This window comes from Rutilus rutilus (genome assembly GCF_951802725.1).
Source record: "Rutilus rutilus genome assembly, chromosome: 22".
NCBI lineage: Eukaryota > Metazoa > Chordata > Actinopteri > Cypriniformes > Leuciscidae > Rutilus > Rutilus rutilus.
Genome location: NC_140227.1, coordinates 17,291,784 through 17,313,090, shown reverse-complemented (window position 1 = coordinate 17,313,090; position 21,307 = coordinate 17,291,784). Strand labels below are relative to the sequence as shown.

Here is a 21,307-nt window from a genome sequence, read left to right as displayed (position 1 = left end):
CTTTAATGAGATGAGTTTTTTTTACTGTAAATCTAAATTAAATCTGCAAAACCTAAAATGTTTCTACCGTATTTTTTTTTTACAGTACATTTCTGGCAACCACAGCTTTCACCGAATTTTTTTGTTTTTTTTACAGTGTAGATAGTGAGGACAGAAAAACAAAAAGACTTTATAACCTTTAAAAGGGCTGAGAAGATGCTTTTTTTAAATTGATGTCGATGCCAAAACTCAAACGCCAAACCAAACTTAAACAGTAATTTGGTGAAATTAATCCGTTACTTATTTGTCTACAATTTTTGGACAGTTTTTGTTCCATTTGCATATGTCTTGGTAATATTTGAAATATTTAAAAATATTAAAATAATTAAATTCAATATTAAATAAATAAAATAGCAATTAATTATGGGGAAAAAATGAAATAATTAAAATTAAATTATCTTTTTTGTTTTTATTATCTTTACACCTTTTGATGTAATTTGATGAATTTTGGGGTGTTTTCATGCCTTTCATTTTGTACATTAAACAACTCTGGTACTAAAAAAATGAAGGTCGTGAAACAAAACTGGACTGGCTTGAGACAGACCATGCCTGTGACTTTCTCTCACTTAAACAGCTGGTTCTCCTGGAGAGTAAACTGAATACTTTTTTCTCCTCCATCATCCTCATTCACAAATCAAATTATGCAGTTTTCATAGTAAAGGGAGCTAAGTGCCCTATGCTGACCTCAGCCTGTGACCCCTTCTGTTCTCCAGGTTCCCTTTCCTCTCCCTCACCACATGCTGCCCCAACACGGGCTAAACGCCAGCTCGACGTAGGCTAACACTATTAAAAGCGTGTTTAAATGACTTATGAGCACTGAGACAACAGAGAGGTCGAACGGGCTGAGCACCCAGGGAGCACGAGAGAAAGGCCGAAGGCTGGGGAACGCTCCAAAGTGCCTCCAATATTGAAGATAAAAATCAACTAATCGAGTTTGAACTGCCAATACGTTCGATGAAGCCCGGTTGGGTTCAAAAGGCTTCTCTGCATATTTCAAGGTTACACTCTTAGTCACTTTGGCAGAAAACCGTTGACTGACTGGCAAGTCACAGTTATTTCATGAAAACGAATTGAGCTTCACACAAAGGAAGGTCTGAAACCAGTCAAATGGCATGAAAGCTACACAAAACATTTGATCGGGGACATAATTTCCTTTAATTTACAATGTCAAAAGAGAGGGAAATCAGTAAATAAACAGTTGTTCTCAAAAAGACGGGTACTTGACAGAAAACTTACCTCAAAACGAATATGAAATTGGTGCAGGCGTCTTTTTCACAGTCATCAATGTCAACTAGGTGAAATTCTCTAACATATCAGTGCGAAACCACAGTTATTGCAGTGACCTTCCTAACCTGAATTTCATCAAAACAAAACTAAATCTATAAATAAACCTGGAAACTTCCTGTAACAGCATATTCTACATATATAGACTTGCTAAAGCAAAGCGTCAGCTAGCTCTCAACGCTCTAAAGAGCAGAATGAACAGGGTTAAAGGCCAGTTGCTTTTGTTAGCTTGTTCTTTTCTTAAAGATAACCCCTGACCTGTTCTGGGGTCAGCAGTGCTCTGTCCTCACTGCTGATGGTGTCTGACTGGGTGCTGAGTGAGAGATCGGTCACTACGCACTGAACCTGAACACTGTTTGGTCAGATGCTGATTGGAGACAAGCACAGGTGATGAGTCAAACTGTCAGAAAGCATTGTGACACTTTCCTTAGGCAAAAAAAAAAAGGCACATCAGCCTTTAACGTGTTCCGATTTCTAAGCATGTGACAGAACATCAATCACTGAGGTTCAATTCAATCCATAGGGAAGATATTGGTACATTTCAATCGATCAGAGGTGATTCTTGCATCGCAATCCTGTTCAATGGATGGTTCACTTAATGAAAATTCTATCATTTACTCACCCTCATGTCATTACAAACCTTTATGACGGACTTACTAAAGAAATTATTTTAAAGGTTTTTTTCTTCTGCAGATGATGTTCATTTTTGGGAGAATTGTACCCTTTATATTATTTTAAGTTTATTAGCATATTAGTCACTAACACCAGAAACACTAGAGTATGAAAACCATGAATCTTTTCAAATGCGTCGAAATGTCGATGAGAGGAGTCTTTTTTTTACTTCGAATCAAATGTAACGATTAATCTCAGAGCACTGTTATTTTAGCATTATTAATACACTATTATAGTATTTATTAATATTTAGAATTTTTATAGTTTCAGTTTTCATTTCAGCCATTTTATTAGTTTATATATATAATTTTTTTATTAGGGCTGTCGATTTAGCATGTTAATTAATTATTTGTGGAAAAATAACGCAAATAAAGTGATTTAACGCATTTAACACACCTGCCCTGCCCCACGTTCTTCATCTTACATTTCATACAGTTGATTTGTGACGAACATGAAGCAGTTAGAAGGCCCCTAAAATTCAAGATATTAGGGCAAAAATGCCTCTGTATGATATATTTTTTAATATAGTTAAAGGATTAGTTCCAAACCCGTAAGACTTTCGTTCATCTTTGGAACACAAATGAAGATCTTTTTGGATGAAATCTGAGAGCTCTACTACGCAACTACCACTTTGACACTTCAGAAGTACAACTTTTCAACAACTCAAGTTCAGAGTTAAGAGATCGTAAAACTAATCGATGAATTGAGTGGTTTAGCCCAGTTTTCTGAAGACACACGAGAACAAACCTCTTGCTGAAGCTCAAATGTGCTGTGTAACAAGAATGAACCTCATTGGTTCTTGCACGTCAAGCGAACATGCTTGAGCTTCCGTTTATCACAACTGATGTGCGAGTTGATTAATGTTTATGTGAATAAAAGTCTAAATTCAATCTGTTCATCATATAAAGCGATCGAGTGTCTTCAGAAAATTTTGGACTAAATCGCTCAATTCATATGGATTAGTTTTACAAACTATATGATATATATATATATATGGCTTAATTTATTCTATTTCAGGTTTAGTAAATTAGGGTTATTCACGGTTTACATTTTTAGTTAACAACAAAATTGTCTCAAAGCCAATTGTGTTGATTGACTGATAAAAGTTAGAAAAACAACTAAGGGACTAAGCATAGCATGTGCGACTGTAAGCGCTGAAACCCAACATTGCTGAATGTGTCATAGCATGTCACGTGTGCTCTAATTGCTAGGCTGTAACTGCTAAGCTCCGAAACAAACATCTTACAAAAGTCAATGGTGGCACCTTCCTTCATATCAAATGTTGTACAAGCAGTCGCAACAAGCTCCTTTGGGACACTTCCTGTAAAATGTTTACCATTTGTCATCAACTTCAGTGTCTGTACTCCATGCTAAAGACAAAAAGATTGGATTAGTCCACCCACTGAAATAAATGACAAATGTCAAGAAGTAAAATGAATGTCATAAATCATCCAAACAGTGTCAACCTGTGCTTTTGGCATCAGGGTTTTGTATCGTAATTTGCAACCACAAAGAGTGAAAGGTAAAGCAGCTCACGTCAATATGGTATGATATACTGTATACGATATACAGGACCGTGGCAGTCTATGTATACATAACTCAAGTTTAATTAAAATTTAGTTATGACAAAAGGCCAATGCAATTGCAAACTGCTCTATTAATAGTGCATTGGATAGATGGACCTCCTAAAGGGAAGAGGACGCCCATCATCTTTTCCACAGCGAGGAGAGCAGTCCCCGCCCACGACTGGCCTCGTCACCTTGACAACAGGCCATAACACGAGTGAAGCCATGGTGACAGGCAGACAGACAGCAGAGAGACCAGGATGTAATCTGCTTTACCACACGGTCTTGGACTCTATCCAGTAGAATGAAATGCATTTCCAACCGAAAGCCATAAGACCCTCCTACATCCCGTGGCATAAACATCTAAATCCAGAACCCTAATACAGACTGACATCGATACCGATTCTGAAATCGCCAATATATTCAATGCAAATATGCATTTCAGCCACATTGGTCAACCGTAGAACGCAAGGCTGTGGTGTCCGTTCCGTCTGTCATGCTCTTTGATGAGTGGCACGTGTGTCTCAGGTGTGTGACCGGTCCCGACAGCACAGGACGGCTGCGACAGTGGCTAATTAAAACATAAATGATGTGATTAAAGGGACAGACCGTTGCTTTCCCCACCTGGTGCCATCTTTTTTTGTCGAGGCAGACGCACGAGGTGCATCTGCTCTGCTGCAAAGACACAGCATACCTGTTTTTATCACAAGCTTGTACTCTACCTTTGATTTAATCACTGCAATGCTAAAATCCTATTCGCCGTTGTCCCTTCAACATCATCAGATTATCGGCCTGAGACAGAGAGATTATGACGCTCCTCAGGAACAAAGAAAGATGAAGCCTATGGAAATACAGTGAGCAAAAGAGGGGTGCATCAACCTTGGATGCAAATAAGCCTTGCGGTATGAAGGTAGATATAAAAAAAAAAAAAATAGCCTACTCTCCAATGGTGTTGCAGTGAGGTGCTTCCATAACATGGCTCATTCAGTCATGTTTATAATGTATAATTGTATTATTATTGATAACCTACAACTAATTTATTATGCAGCTAACCGTTTGTTTGACTAAATTATCAGAAAATATTAGGGCTGCCCCCGACTAAAGATCTTTCTAACCCATAGTACATTTAAGCCATTAGTCGACTAACCGCACGTTTATATTAATTTAATGACTTAAATATATACTGGGGGGGGGGGGGGTCATAATATATAGCCTATTCCGCATTCCAGCGCATGGATAAAGCTTGCAGCAAAGCACCGGCAAAAGTAATGATTATGAATGTGCTGGAAAAAATAGCATTGTTTATTAATAAACTAGTGTTTTCTGAGTCAGTGTCGGCTGCAAAGATGAAGTTGGCGATATTGACTCTCATCTCCGCTGTTCCCGTCTTTAGAGAGAAATGCACCTTTTAGACAGATCACATAATCAGAGAGCATTTGTTTTTTTATAAGAATTGGTTATTCGAAAGTAGACATTTCAAGTTATTTTCTTCCTGTTTGATTTCTTTATATTACAAAAGCACAAAGTTTTATTTTATTTTAAGGTGACGTAGTTAATATATGTACTTCTTTGTTGAGCACGAGAATAAATGTCTTTTTCTTTTTTTTTTATTATTGACCCCAAACTTTGAACGGTAGTGTATACTGGTATTGTTCATCCATCCCATCCATATGGATACAAACAGAGGGGTGCAAGAGGTGAGGAGTTACTAAACACAGGAAAAGGTAAGCATAAAATTGTAAAGGGGCATGTAAGAAGAAAGAAGAGGAAAGGCACAGGTCATGTTTAAAGATCACTTTCATATGTCAGTAGCGATATTCAAAGGCTGAACACTTTAATTAGGCTTCTTGTGTATGAAACTGTATGTCCACATAACCCACAGCCGCACTGAAACAAAACTCTCACCTGGAGTAATGTAGAGTTACAGGAACAGGTCAGCTCACCCAGATAAAAGTTCTTGGTTTAAAATTTTTCTCATGAAGCATAAAATAAGACATTTTGAATAGTGAGAGACTGATAAATCGGTCTATATTTAGCTATTTTAAAGAAATATTTTACCACAAAATTTTAAAGAAATATTTAATACTTTTCTGACTCCGTAGAACACAAAAGAAAGTCAGACAACACTGACCCCACTGACTTTAATTGTATTGACAAACATAATTTTTGTTTGTTTGTTTATTTATTTATTAATTTTCCACAGAAGAAAGTCATTATCAACTCATTTAAAGGAATGGAATCTCTAAGCTGGCACATTGTGATTGGTCAAGTGACAACGAATGTAGCTTGGCATGACTGACATCAAACCTGGAAACTTGAAAATAATTCATACAGGTTTGGAACAACATGAGGGCTAGTAAACAATGACAGCATATTCATTTTGCATTGACCTAATCCTTTGATTGTAGAGTAAATATTCCACATTAATTCAGTTCGGCTGTAGTTTGGACTTCAGCAATACAATGGAGTTTTGTAAGTGTGGAATTCTGACTAACTCTCCACAAACCTTTCGTCAAATTGGGGGCTGGGGATGCTGGCAAAATGAAAACAAGGTGGCCGCTAAGCAGTTGAGAAGTTCATCCAAAGTTGACTTTCTCTCTTTCCATCGACTTCTCTCTCTCCCCCCCCCCACCTCTCCTTCCTCTAGGCTCAACTGCCGAAGAACGCATCTGGTAACATTTACCTCGTGACTTAAAACTTTTCTCTACTATTATACAACAGGGCCCTAAACACAACACAAACACACACTGAGTCTTGCTAACTTTTTACAATGGTAACAAGACCAGACCAGGGCTTTACCCTCCCGTGGGCTCATTCAGGTGAGTCCGTTTTATGAGCATTCTTCAGCAAAGGGTGAGAAAGCCAAAAAAACGAGAGAGAGAAAAAAAAAAAACAGGAGTGTGCACTTCTCACTCTTTAAACCTCATTAGCCGTCCCGCCCCCCCCTCTTTCTATCTGCTTTTGACGGCAAAAACAGGAAAACAATGACGGATCGTGGAGAAATCCGAAACTGGGCTGGAAAATTCAACAAATTAAGTACGATAGCAATGAGTAAATGAAAAACCGAACACTGTATTTTCCTCCTCAAGCCCTTTCACCCTCTCAAGAGAAAGTATTCATGCACAGAACGCGTTTGCATACGTTTCCAAGTTTCACTTTCAGACACCCACAGTACTGCAGAGAGCTTCCTTCCGCGTATGTGTGCATATCGAGCACACGCCGTCGCCAGGCACATCCAGCTCGACGTCACCGCCCGAACGACCTTGAGCCAGTCGTGCAGGAGTGTCGTCATGGCAACACAGCTTTACACAAGCAGCCACAGCTGGATGCAACTTACAAATTCCTCTTAAATTCGACTTGTGCTATAGGACACTGAAGGGAGCTGTAAAATGTATCCGGAGCGCACGACGACACTCGCTTGCAGATGCCATGCAGAGACTCTTAATTATGACTCATAAGTTTCCAAATGATTCGCACAGAAATTTTGACATACGACAAACAAACCTTCACAGTTGAGCTCTTGATCCGTGTCTAAAGAGTGAAGGGAGAAAGTTCACAACATGTTGTTTATTAACTGAGTAAACAAAGACAGAAAGGAATTAAACGCATTACTGTCTCTGGACTGCATTGAGAAGGACTAACTTTACTTTTATGCTTGTTTTTCTAGTTAGCAAACCGGAAACTTTACAGCGGTCTACAAATTAGCATCGCAAATCCAGAAGAGTTACGTGGAGGATCGTTGAGGTGCAGTAAATCATTAATATCCTGAAGGTTCCAAGCGGTTCATCAGGAGATGCGAGTCAACCTCGCCACACATATTAAAAGTTTACAGGGCTAAAATAACCCGCCTGCACCAACACCTTTAACTACTCAGAGCAAAAAGCCATCGCAAGTAACAGGTATCACATTTCAATTAGTGCAACAATCAAGCTTTTGTTTCAACCCACTGCCACCAACACAAGCGCCTTGGAGCAACACTATACACTCCCCCCACACCATTAATCTTACATTTGAAACAAACACACAGATACTTGATATTAACTGGACCATTTTCCCTGCTCTGAAAATAACCGTCACCCACAACCACAGTGTTTTCCTTCTTTCACTCTCACATCGTGCTCAGAGAACGGCAGCATTTCAGCTTCTTCACGTATCGAGGACTGAAAAATGCTAAATGAGCTAAGGCCGATCAGATAAGTGTCAGAAAGGTGACGGGAAGCACATTAGTCATTCTGCTGTTTCGCTAGTCACAACCTCCTGCGATCCAAGAGGAAAGCCACAAAATATCTGTGCAAAAAAACGAACATCTATTATAGATTAGACATTATGGAATAGTTCAACAAAGAATGAAAATAACATCCATATTTAATTTCTGTCTTCACTTGAACACAAAAGCTGAATTTTGCATGAATATTCTAGTCGCTCTTTTCCAAATTATGGATGTGAATGGGGACTAGGGCTGTCAAGCTCCAAAATTACCCCCCAATAAATAGATATATTAGGGATGTACAATATATCGGCCGATATACGGTCATTTTTAATGCTTGCATTCTCGGGCCGAAAAGAAAATTTGGCCGATATATTAAAGCCGACAAATAATGGATTATTTTCTACAGCTGAGACGCTTCAGATGCGCAACTGTTCGCCATGATGGTTTTGAATTGCTTGAAATTTGATAGGAATCACTTCAAAAAGGAAAACACAGTTAAGTGCAAAATGAAATTATAATGAGAACATTATAATTGTGTGCTTGAGACATGGCTTTTAATGGTGGTGAGACTTGTGTTTTTGTAATCAGGCTCTCAAAAATTATATAAAAATTTGGATTTAGATATTATATATATATATATATATACACACACACATACATATACATATACATATACATATATATATATACATATATATATATATATATATATATATATACACATATATATACATATATATACACATATATATACATATATATACACATATATATACATATATATACACATATATATACATATATATACACATATATATACATATATATACACATATATATACACATATATATATACATATATATATATATATATACATATATATATATATATATATATATATATATATATATATATATACACACATACATATACATATATACATATATTTTTAATTAACATGGCTCATAAGACTTGCGCAAGTCTTTCGAAGTCACATGATAGCTTTGCGACTTAAGTCATTCTCTGAAACGCGTGACTGAATTAGGCTATTTGTCGGATCATTTGACTGAATGATAACTATTTGATTAAAAAATTTATGAAATTTTGAAATTTTAAATAAATAACTGAAATAAAATAAGCTGAAGACATATTAAATTTACTCAAACTAAAATTAAAAAGCTAAATAAAAATATAAAAAAATAATTATACAAATAAAAAAAGGACATAACATTACTAAAAATCTAAAAGCTAAAAATAAAAGCTAATTTACAAAAATCGAAATAAATACTATAATAGCATATAAATAATAATAAAATAACATTGACTCAATGGTTCAAGTTTATGGCCACTGGGTGGCAAAAGTATCAGTGAATAACAACGTAAATTTTGGTCTGTTCATAACACAATGCTTCAGACATGAAATAAAGTGCACAAGTCATATGGTCAACTTTTATGATACTTTTATGGTGCTTTTGCCTCAAGTTGGGGGGGGGGGGGGGGGATAGTTAACTATTCCTTGAGCCACAACAGTGAAATCAAAATAAGAAAAAGATGCTCAAATCAAAACTCAGATGGCCCTTCAAAAATCATGGGAAAACTTTTGCACAAGCATTTTTTTCTTCCCCTGAGAGAGTCCGAGTTAATGAGTTATAGAGCCAGAGCTAACAAATGGACGAGGACAGAGAATCTATGCATCCTTTAATTCTTAACCCCATCTGCAGTCAAAGCGTTCAACACAAGATTGATTCATAGTTAATGCAGCCTGACGCTCGGCGTGTGAGAGAGAGGGAGCTGCGGAGAAAGGAACAGATAAAGGGGGAAGGAGGGGGGCGGCCTGCGACTAGTGTGAGGAAGAGTTCAGAGGGTCTTTTCCCACACGCAGTCAGGGCATCCGTGGGTCCCGTAGCGTGTGAGCACCAACATACACGCACGTTCTGTTCTCATGCATCCACGGAAATGTTTCAAAAATACACACAGTGTTAAACTATTTTTAAGCTGTGAATAAGTGCACTAGTACAGGCTAAAAAGGCTGCAGACCCAGCTTTGAAATTTAATAACATTAATTATCAGGAAGATTTTCTATTACACTGTAGAGGCAATAAAAGCAAATCAGTTATGGTTCTAACAATATGTTATTAAACAGTGCAAGCATGATATCTACCTGTGCCTTCAGTGTGCAAATAATAACCAAAAGTATATTTCAAAGCGTCTATCCATGTCAACATGAGTGCATGTGGATTTCAGGGAAACGTTGGTCCTACAACTGTGGTTCTGTGATGTTTCTATAAATGGGCAGTGAATATTTTTGAAACGTGGGATGTGGTCAAAGTCTCCTAGCTCACAAACTGCAGCATTTGGATCACTACAAAATGTGAATCGCTTTGAATTCAGAAGAACATCAAACTTTCCAGTAGCGCTGCAGTGCACTGAATACCTCAGGCTAAATCATTGCAATTAACATTGCAAGTGCAAAGAATGGGAGTGTTAAAAATAGTGTCTGATGACTCTGATAAGAAACGTTCATGTTCCTACGTTCACAATGTACACGTTCCAAAACGCGTCTGCCATGTCCAACAATACTGTCTGGGTGGAGATCACTGGAGTTTGTGACACAGCCATAATTCAAGCGTCTAGTACAGTAGGTAGGTGCAACCTACACCACACTTTGTCACCATAAATACGCAATACAACAACAAAAAAGACAAAATCTAAAAGATAAGAGTTATCCTGCTGACTTGTGCATCACTAAAGTGGTCAACTGATTTTAATTGTATTAACCCTTGAACCGTTTTGTCAGCTGATAAATACAGCACAGTTTGGTAGGTAGGAAAGTAAAAGCATAAAAACACTGTAAATAATGCCTAGCTTTGATTTGTTCCTTGCTGACCTATGATAATTTTATCTCCACCCTCAGTGTCATTAACCAGGAAACCATCTTGTTATTTGAACTTCATGAACTGAGAGCAAAAGCAACAAAACATGCTCATAACATAACATCACATCACACAATACATCTGAACAGATCGTTTGAGGTCAATAAGTTTTTCATGAAAAATCAGAAAGAAAAAAAGTTGGAAGAATTTATAAAAATATGTATTTGTGATAGTGATAGATAAAGGGTTAAGAATATGTTATGCTTAAGCAAACTAACTTCAGCTCACGTTAAGTAAACTATCAGGTGATCCACAAACTGGTCAACAAACTTGCTGCTGATCAAAGATTTAAAACAAGGGAAAAGAAAGAAATCTATTGATTGTGGAAATAACCTTAAAAGTATATAAACCAACAACGGTAATAGTACAGTGAATTTAAAAAAAAAAAACTTAATTATTTTGAGTTGTAGTTCATCTCAAAAGATTCAGACTAGATTCAAACCTCTTCAAAATGTTCACCAACTTAGGAAAACAGTGTTAAAATGCGTCGATTAATGACAAAATGTTATTACGGTCGCAGAAGAATACCAAAATCCACAGACGGATCTTGTTATGAAAAGTAAACAAACATGCTGGAGAATGTTGTATCTGGCAACACTGTTACTACGATTATTGTCTCAAAGGCAGAATAACTAGGTGGCAAGATCCTCACCGTGGACAAGAATGTACTTCTGAATAACCGGCATCGCGTAACATTGTTTCACGAACACAACAATTGGTTAAATGTCTCCATTTACGATCGCGATGAAGTGTTTCGGTTCACTTACCGGTGTAAATGTATCCCGTGAAACACTCCAGTTTCTTTAAGCCACTTCTACGCATCCGCCATCTTCAGCATTAGCTATGTTTGTTTAAATGGGAAACACTCCCAAAGCTTAAAGAAGCCTGCCTGAACCATGCGCGCGGGGACTTCTGGGTAATGTCGTTCTGCCATCCGGGCGCTCAGCGCATTCCACCCAGAGCTAAAGAGGAAAGAAACTACAAGTACATGAACCCCCGCAGATCGAAAACTAGACATCCAGTAGGCGATGGGCAGTAGTAGCAATATCGTAGAAAAAAATATAGTGCATTTATTTTTAGCTCATCCAAGTACCACATAGAGATAACAGTCACGTATCCCTAATGAGTAGGCTGACGTACGCCTTTATTTACATATTTGAGTGTGATTAATTCGCTGTCTTCGCGAGAGATCGAATTATTTGTTCGCATCACACCTTTTTATTCATTGTCTGTCAAATCAAATCACTTTATTATCACTACTACATGTAGATAAATCTCGTGTTTTCCACCAACATTGCAGTCCCGAACAGTGACAGTAAAAGACAATGTAGAATACACAATATTGGCCTACTCATTTCACAGTTTATACACGATGTATACATCACGCAATACAGACGATCTACAAGCAACTGAACAGTTACTTGAAGTTTCAAATAAGTTGCAGAATGTATCTCAATATGCATAATACGAAGTAGTTAAATTTGCAAGCAAACGTGGGAAAAAAAACTACCCTAGATGATATTTAAAGTAGGCCTAGCTAGAATTTTGCCTCCATATTTAAATTATTATTATTATTTTATTTTTTGGTTGCAAATTGTATTTTGTATTACAAACATAAAGTATTTCATATTCTAGGCATGATATTATGCATTGATGCAGTGACATAAGCCATTTTTCCCAATTGATGATGCTTGATCCAGTTGGCATAGCCTATACAGTATGTTTTTATATGGTTAAAAAGAAATGTGTTCTTGTAAAGGTATGCCACTGAAAATCAATTTAAGTGTGCAAACATTGCCAAATAATTTAAAAAAAAGTTAATTTCTGACGCTTTTGCATGTTTTTGCACGAGAAAAGGCTACAAAACTGTATATAAATTACAAAGCAAACATTGATAGCTTTACTGTAAACTAGGCATAATAATATCACACTCTGTGCATATATATACATATATATATACATATATATATCTTCATGTAAAGAGAACTGAATGGTCAAAAAGGCATTTTAGGATGCACTCGTACTCTTGCGGTCTGCAGAGGCTGTAAGTGCTCTGCCCTCTGAAGACCAGACATGGAAGATAGCAACGAACTCGTCTCCATGGTGATCTGTGAGGCATACCAGTGTAGAATTTCAACTGTTGGAGGAGACAGCGCTAAAGAGGGAGGGAGGGAGGGAAGGAAAAAGAGAGGGGAGGTAGGAACGAGGGGAGGTAGGAACGGTGGGAGGGAGGGGGAGGGGAGAATGAGAGAGAGTCAGACTGAGAAAGAGAGAGAGAGTAGTAATTAGCTCATTGCTTGCTGTTTCCTGTCATGACAGTTCCCTGCTATACAACCTCTGCTCTCATTTGGCCAAGAAAAACTTACACGTGAAACTGAAGCATCAAGCAATTTAGCTAAAAAAAAAAAAAAAAAAAGTCCAAATTTATTTGTTGACTGTTTATTTGACGCCAAGGAAATGCAGCAGGTTAAAGCGGATTGGTATTTTTTTTTTAAATCTTAATTTTAAATCTTGATGAATTATAACACTATACGAGATGAAACATGTCGGTTATGAGCTTATTCGCATTTGACCACAAGACAGAGAGCCCCAATAACATTCTTGAGAAGCCCAGAAAGAGGCCCATAGACCTGTTGTTGTTCCCTCCCCCAATTCACAGCACAATCTGACTTCCCCCTTCCGAGAGTGTGAGATGGTTTACCCCCCCAACCCCCTCACTCTGTCCGTCCCCTTTGAAAGGACAGGAGATAGCATTTTAAAAGGACAGGAGATGAGCCCCCAATCATCTGCATCTATAGATTCTCTACCTGCAAACATGCAGTCATGAACCTCTCTTTCTTTCACCCATCCCCTCTCCAGATGAAGTGCTTTAAAGATTTATTAGGTTAAATCGCCTCTTTAGGAGTGTACGAATGAGCATTGAGTATGAAATTGAAAGTGCAATAATTACATCTGTTTAATACTAGGTTAGGAAATTGTATCACTGGGGTTGAGGCTCCTTGAGGCAATCAAGTGTTTGATAAAAGAGATACATTAAATTCTATATTACTTATAGATCTCTCTGAAGACCTTCCAGGCTGTCAGTATTTTTAATATATATATACAGCATATTTTTATATACAGTGTTTTTAATAATTAAACTGCATTTTAAAGCTGTGACTCATCTGAAAATCGTAAGATACTGTAGATATGGAGCTGAATGAAATCAGTGTGCCTATGGAAAAACTCTCCATATCATCAATATTTCTTTGGCTTGAGATCTTCCATGCTGTGTGAGTGTGTGTCTGTGTCAGTATGTGTTTTGATTTATTAATGCAGCAGGGAGTCTCAGACAGCTGTCCTCAGCATAGATGACAACATGAGGAGCAGAAAGCTGAATAGCCTCCTCTAGTGGACAGCCTGTGATATGACCTTGCAGGCCTCTGACCTCAATGAACGTTTTTAGCTGAAGAATCGTGTAAGTAGGCCTATTTAAAATATTATTACAAATGGCTTTGGATTCTATTAATGTAGGTATTAACATCTGGTCTGTGATTTGCAATGGAACTATTTGTGACATATCTTGTAATATGTTATCACACAAGTCATTTGGCTGTGTTTGAATTTTAAAAACTCAAAATGTGACAGACATGGGTTGAATGAAATGTAAATAGACATTGGTTCCATTTTTGGGAGTAGTGTATATATCTTTCCACCAGAGATATGTGACCTTGCCAGATTAAATTCATGATCACTGCTAATGAGTTAGCTTTTTATGTGATGAATAAGTAACACATATGTGTAAAAAAATACTGAGCTATTATTGTTAATTGACAGACTTGACTGTCTGTTCCATAGACTTACATGGACGGAAGGACCCAAGGTATATCTAGAAACAAAGATGTTACCAAATATTCAAGTTTGGAGAGGATAAATGTAAAAACTTACAGGGATAGTTTACCCAAGTTGTTCTGAACCTTATGTGGAACATAAAGTAAGATATTTTGATGAATGCTGAAAATGAAACAGTTTTGGTGACCATTGACTTCCATTGTATGGACAAAAAATATCTTATTTTATGTTCCACCGAAAAAAAGAAATTCATACAGGTTTGGAATGACATGAGGGTGAGTAAATGATGACAGAATGGGACTGTCCCTTTAAGAGTTAGTCACTGAACAAACCATGTTGATTTACCATTAATTTGAATATTAGGCCGAAAGTGACCCTCTCATTTCCTTACAGCTTTGTCTAGGCAATTGGGCTAGTAAGGGCCACTCAGAACACCCTAGCAAGAGGATAATGCACTAAAATTACTCAGAACACCTTGGCAAGAAAATGTTATAATAAATAAATAAAAATCTTGTTATTCATTATTTTCAGTATCATTCACAAATTTCCAAACCCTAACCCTACAATGGAGCATCTAGTGATGTTTATCGCTTATAGATTCTAAAACTAATGTGTGTTTCTTTTTAGATAATAAGACAAGAAGTTTGGTTTTGCAAGGAGACAACAGGCGTGGGTGGAGTGTGTTCTGGCAGATGACTCACTCAAAGCAAAGGTGCTTCAGAACCTGTCTAACTAGAGTCTAACTAGTTTTAGATAAGCTGACCACACCCTCTCAGGTCTGTCGGAAACAAACACATGCTCATGACACCTTGGTGATGAGTTCAAGCTGAAAAACAATACACAACTTTTCAAATCTGAACCGATTTAGGCATCATATTCTTGCCAAGTTATGACTGTTAAAACTGGGCATCGTACACTATTGATCTGATGATCACACACTACTTTTGGAAGTCTTTCCAAACACAACAAACTTTCGTGGAAACATGCGCCTTGGTGCAAGGAGACGAATGACAAATGAAGACAAAAGGTGTTCTATGCCGGCTCAAAATATCAAACAAGTTTGATATCCTGTGACTGGATGGAATCCAGGATATATATATAAAAAATACAAATAAATAATGAATCAGTGTGTCCATAATATGCTATTTTATGTTTAATCTGTCAACTCAAAACTGCAGAATGGCTCTGACTTTCGCCAACTAGCATCAACTTTTCCAGACTGTAAATTGGCAAAAATTTGTGCACATTTTTTTTTATGTATTCCAGCCTTAAAGTCACCATGAAATCAAAACCTACCTATTTTTTATGGAATATTGTTGTATTTATTATAAATTATTTACCTGTGCACAACCTTTTTTTTTCTAATTCATGCACCTTTGTAATCTTTAATAAAAATAACTTCCTCTCCCCCTTGCAACGACATGACACTTCCTGTGTTTTTCGGCACGAGGGCGGGACAACCTGTCACTCGCATGACATCACAGCAAAAGCAAACTACAACCATCCGTATTAATCAATAGCCAATGGACAAAATCAATTCCCTCCCTACTTTTTGTCTTGTTCGAAAAGCTGTTTTACTCAGATATGCATCACAACAGAGAAAAAAATTATATAACAGACTATAGCAAGTCTTTCTCATTATAGTTTGATTAACGATCAACTATAACATCATGAAATAACTAAAACTTAACGATTTTGTTTTACTTAAATAATTGTTTTGGGTTTTTTTTGGCTAAATTTAGCAAAAAAAAATAAAAAAAAAATGCACCATTAGATTATTGTATGACATACAAAATACTTTTGTTAGAGTAAAATCACACGTAACAGCAAAATCACACTTAACAGCAATGTACTTCAAGAAACAACTTGGTTGTAAACAACCCGTGTTATGATTTTGTAGAATCAATGTGGTAAGAATTAGTGAATGATTTAGAGGTAGACGTAGTGAATGATTAACAAATCGAGTGAACTTCTCTAACTGCATATATGTATCTAAATATATGTATTAAGGCTAAAAAACATGGATGAACTTGATATTCATCATTTAAGGTCGATTTTTTTCTCTCAGTGGAAAGTTTAATTTCAGGACTCAAGGCCTTGTGCTTGTAATGCCACTGATTTCACTTTAATAATTATTTGTTTTAATTAAGTGTAAAACATCTTTAACAAGAGGTTGACTGTGTTAGGTTGAGTAATTTAGCTCAGTTTTAGCTATACAGATCGAGGCCTAGCTCCTCTTTTAGTCCACAATCCTGCCACAGCCTGTCTGTACTAAACAAAAGACATTTACTCAGGAAACGTGTCAGCCAATCAGCTGCTGCCTTTCATCCTGCCTCTGAAAACCAGCCAATCAGGGAACTGCTTCCATAGCTGTTATCAGAATGTTGGCTTGGCTGGCTTGGAGAGCCGAGACTGCTGTGTAGAGAGAGAGAAAGAGAGAGAGAGGGAGGGCTGTCCTCCATGTTTTAATAAGCATTGACATTACCCACTGTTTTAAGCCATGCATCCACAGAGGTAAGAGATTTTTCATTGCTTATATGCTTTTTACACTACCTGTTAATGCTAATGGTTGAATTATGTTATGCAGAAATACTGGATTTTCTGAGAGACAGGGGACAAAAACCTGTCCCAACTCCAAAGAGCTGGATCCTGGCAGGCAGAGGCAACTCAGAAATCACACTCACACTGTGTTTTAGTCTCCAGGATCGCATGACTGACCTGTGCTAACTCTGTGACCAAAATGGCCTCTTCTGTTCTCTGTCCTAGTAATGTTTCTCAAGAGTAGGAGAGGAGCACAGTCGTGTCAGGTTGTGTCACAGGCCAGGCCTCTCAAAATGGAAGGCCCTGAGGAGCAGACAGTGCTGGCTGTGAGAGGAAACGCACATGTAGAATGGCTGAGTTTTGGCTCAGGTTGCAAGTTAAAGCAACACTTTTCAATGGCTGACATAATGCTGAATGTGCATTTTTCTCAGGATATAGGCCTAATTCGCAAAAGCATACAGCAGATTGATTTTGCTGACAGAGTTATCGGATCTGAAATAGAAGAAACTCTCTTTTCTATAAATAGATGCACATAGATGGTGAATTAGGCTTGTGTTTGACTTTCTAAGTTAAATACAGGCTTCTGTCTGTTTACTCGGGTTGTGAAGAGTCAGTACAGGCCAGGCATTTTATCAAAACTTAGTTGTGGTATGAGTTGGCAGCCATTTCAGTCAGACTTCCTTTTTCAGCTGCGCAACCACAAAGACTGTTTTTGTGTCTGTGTGTGAATATAAGCGTTTTACTTAATGTGGCTTCATTAATATTACGTCTGAATTCAGCATTTTAAATATTTCTTTTGGATGGCATGTATTTGGAGACTGTATTTAGTATAGCAAGGGCCTGATCAGAAGGTCATAGCAAAGGACTCTGACTAGTGGTGTTTTTCCACAACCATAATATCAAAGTGAGGTGATTTTAGTTTTTTATCTGCTGTAGCAGTCATTGTCTGCAAGTAAAAACCTGTGAGTTTCACAGTTTGTATGTTAAAGTGATTAAACCTGATTGTCTGATTGACAGTGCATATGTGCACTTGTGATATGTTTGAGCTTATACTTCTAGAAATGTGATTTTATCTTTTGTTGCTGAGATTTTTGGGGGATGGATGAGTTTTATGTGTTGATTATTGGAGCAGATGATTATTACTACAGGAAAATAAGAAAACAAATTATTTGAATCATAGCTATCAACAATTTGAAATTAATTTATTATTATTATTAGCTGTAGACAAATTTAAATTTAAAATTAATGTATTACTATTATTAGCTGCAGACAAATAAGACAAATACTATATAATTACATATATCATCAGGAATTATTCATTCATAAATATGAGTTGTGCCGCATGACATTTTACAACCTGAACTAACTAAGGTCTGATGTTTAAAGGGATACTCCACTTTTTTTGGAAATAGGCTCATTTTACAACTCCCCCAGAGTTAAACAGTTGAGTTTTACCGTTTTCGAATCCATTCAGCCGATCTCCGGGTCTGGCGGTACCACTTTTAGCATAGCTTAGCATAGATCATTGAATCGGACAAGACCGTTAGCATCTCTCTCAAAAAAATGACCAAAGAGTTTCGGTATTTTTCCTATTTAAAACTTGACTCTTCTGTAGTTACATCGTGTACTAAGACCGGCGAAAAATGGAAAGTTGCGATTTTCTAGGCTGATATGGCTAGGAACTATACTCTCATTCCTGCGTAATAATCAAGAAACTTTGCTGCCGTACCATGAGTCCAGCAGGCGTAATGATATGACGCAGCGCCTGAAAATAGTCCCCAGCTCTGTAACTTCCAACGTGACCGGGACTAAGTTTGTCTAACCTATTAGACCAATTTTCAGGCGCTGCATCATATCATTACGCCTGCTGGACAAGCAAAGTTTCTTGATTATTACGCAGGAATGAGAGTATAGTTCCTAGCCATATCAGCCTAGAAAATCGCAACTTTTCATTTTCTGTCGGTCAAGTTTTAAATAGGAAAAATATCGAAACTCTTTGGTCATTTTTTTGAGAGAGATGCTAATGGTCTTGTCCGATTCAATGATCTATGCTAAGCTATGCTAAAAGTGGTACCGCCAGACCCGGAGATCGGCTGAATGGATTCGAAAACGGTAAAACTCAACTGTTTAACTCTGGGGGAGTTGTAAAATGAGCCTATTTCCAAAAAAAGTGGAGCATCCCTTTAAGAGACTTATTGACCTTGACACACAGTCATAAAGGGTCTGCAGGAGTCCTCTCTATGACATCATTTCCTGTTTTTATCATCATCATCACTGTTGTTGTTTTAGAAAAAAAACTATATATTAATACAACTTTTATTTCTTCATCTATTTTTGATGGTCAGACAACATAACTTGTTGGACAAAGTTTTTCAAATGTTAATAAGCAGTGAAGCAGTTTTATTAATTTTTTTTTTTTTCTAAAACAACAACAGTGATGATGGTGACGATGATGATAAGAATAAAATATGCCACTAATTAATACGGTTTTCTTTTTTTCCATTATGATATTAAGACAGTGCCACCCTGACATTTTTTACTTTATGCCCCCTCAAAAATATCTAAATGATTTTTAATACAGAAATTAAAACCATGCTCATTATAGGTTTATTCAAGTTATTATATGTATAAATGGTATTTTTAATGTGTATTTGTGGGGGGAAACACCCCCAAAACAATAGATCCAGACAGAAAAATGAGCATCATCATGTCATTGATCCTATTACAACATTACTATGCAAACTGAAAATATTTTTAGATGGTTCATGAGCTCATTTTGGCAGGCGGCTGACTGTAAGTAATCTCCAGCAGCTAAATGGGAGAGCATAAGGAGTATTCCCAAGACCTGCAATTTAACACGACTCCGATTACATTTTCCAGCCTTTTCTTTGTCTCATGATGTTAAAAAAGGCCCTTACTGCATTCCTGTGAGTCGCTCATTTGTCAAATCTCCATCCGGCTCTTACTTAACACGACAAGGAGAGAGAATGTGATCAAAATGGTCGCCCTTAGTAGTGACTTCAGGAGGGGGAGGAGGATAAAACCATCTGACATGTTTGTCCGAAACATCTACGTCCTGTGTTCATTCACACCGGTAGATTTCAGAGTAGAAGATGAGTATTTTCCTGGTAAATGGCAGCAGCAGCAGCAGCCCTCCCTGCATTGCAGCAGTGTATCAGAGCAGAGAGAGGGGAGCAGGGAGAGCCTGTGTGGCACACACAACGCCAGCCGCCCAATCACGCGCCTCCGTGTGGCTCTCAAACCAATCGGCAGCACACAGCTGAGGTTAAAGATTGACAATCGCTCTGAGAGCAGCAGGGAGAGCAAGGCCCTTCTGGAAAATTCTGCACCCATCTTTGTCTCATCCCTCACTGCCTTTAAATCTGAAAAAAGCCCATTTAAAAGGCTCAGCCTGAAGAATCTGTGTACTGTGCCTGTAAAGAAAAAGGTATGCTGTTATTATATGTCAGTTTTTAGATGGAGAATCATACAATGCTAGTGGGATTGCGTGTTTTTTGGGGGGAGGAAGCTTGTATTTTAAGTGTATACGTGTTTCTGTGATTGTATTTTGCCATTTTTAACTCATGTGTTCGGGTTTTTGCTTGTGTAAGAGGAACTGGATTCTGCTGTGGGTGGGGAGTGGATGGTGCATGCAGGTTGGACGTGAGGAGGCCAAGATGGCAAGAGCTCATGCTCTACAGATGTTTGCCTTGTGCATGCTGTCAACACACCCCCTCCCCATCTGCATCTCTGAAGGATGGGGGTGCAGGACATAGCAAGATATCGCTGCCACATCAGTGCAAACGCATGAGAACAGACCTTGTGACTGTCAATAACAGTGTGATTTTTGTTTTTGATCATCCTGAGGTTTGTTCTAGGAGGATGTGCTCTGTTCTTCTGTTCATGAACGAAATATGGTGGGCGTGTGTGATAATGACCTGGGCATCAGCAGAGAAAAGGGGCCTTTTTAAAACCGTTCAGGCTGCAAAATGACTGAGATGGAGAAGCGTTATGTCGCATGGAAAGTCTCAAGTCTACGTGCTGCATCCAAAATTGAAATTGAGGTTCAGCGTTGGCATCAACCGACGGTATATCTTATGAGTTATGGACCATTGTTCTGATGTGCACATCACATTCAGATGGCGTTTGTGTGTTTATTGGAATTTCGAATAGAAAATTCTCTCTTGGCAGTGAGAGGCAGCCATCTTGGCGCTACCTTTGCCAGCGTTGT

General features: G+C 37.7%; 2 protein-coding genes across 7 annotated transcripts in view; one reads left to right on the top strand and one right to left on the bottom strand.

Annotated features, from left to right (window-relative positions):
* The window catches only part of ncoa3 (nuclear receptor coactivator 3), a 48,170-nt gene extending 36,613 nt beyond the window's left edge, over nucleotides 1–11,557 (bottom strand). The window contains exon 1 of the mRNA XM_084396104.1: nucleotides 11,472–11,557. The gene's annotated coding sequence lies outside the window, so the exon portion shown is untranslated. The remainder of the gene's footprint in view (nucleotides 1–11,471) is intronic.
* Nucleotides 11,558–16,901: 5,344 nt separating this feature from the next.
* Nucleotides 16,902–21,307, top strand: part of zmynd8 (zinc finger, MYND-type containing 8) — a 31,532-nt gene continuing 27,126 nt past the window's right edge. For 2 of the 6 annotated variants that reach the window (XM_084396108.1, XM_084396105.1), the window contains exons 1-2: nucleotides 16,924–17,049; nucleotides 17,123–17,197. In XM_084396108.1, the coding sequence (XP_084252234.1) occupies nucleotides 17,036–17,049; nucleotides 17,123–17,197 (89 nt within the window). In that variant the 5' untranslated portion in view covers nucleotides 16,924–17,035. Of the gene's footprint in view, nucleotides 17,050–17,122; nucleotides 17,198–20,005; nucleotides 21,165–21,307 lie in introns of those variants that run through there. The other 4 variants (XM_084396107.1, XM_084396110.1, XM_084396109.1 and 1 more) reach the window with 4 other exon arrangements.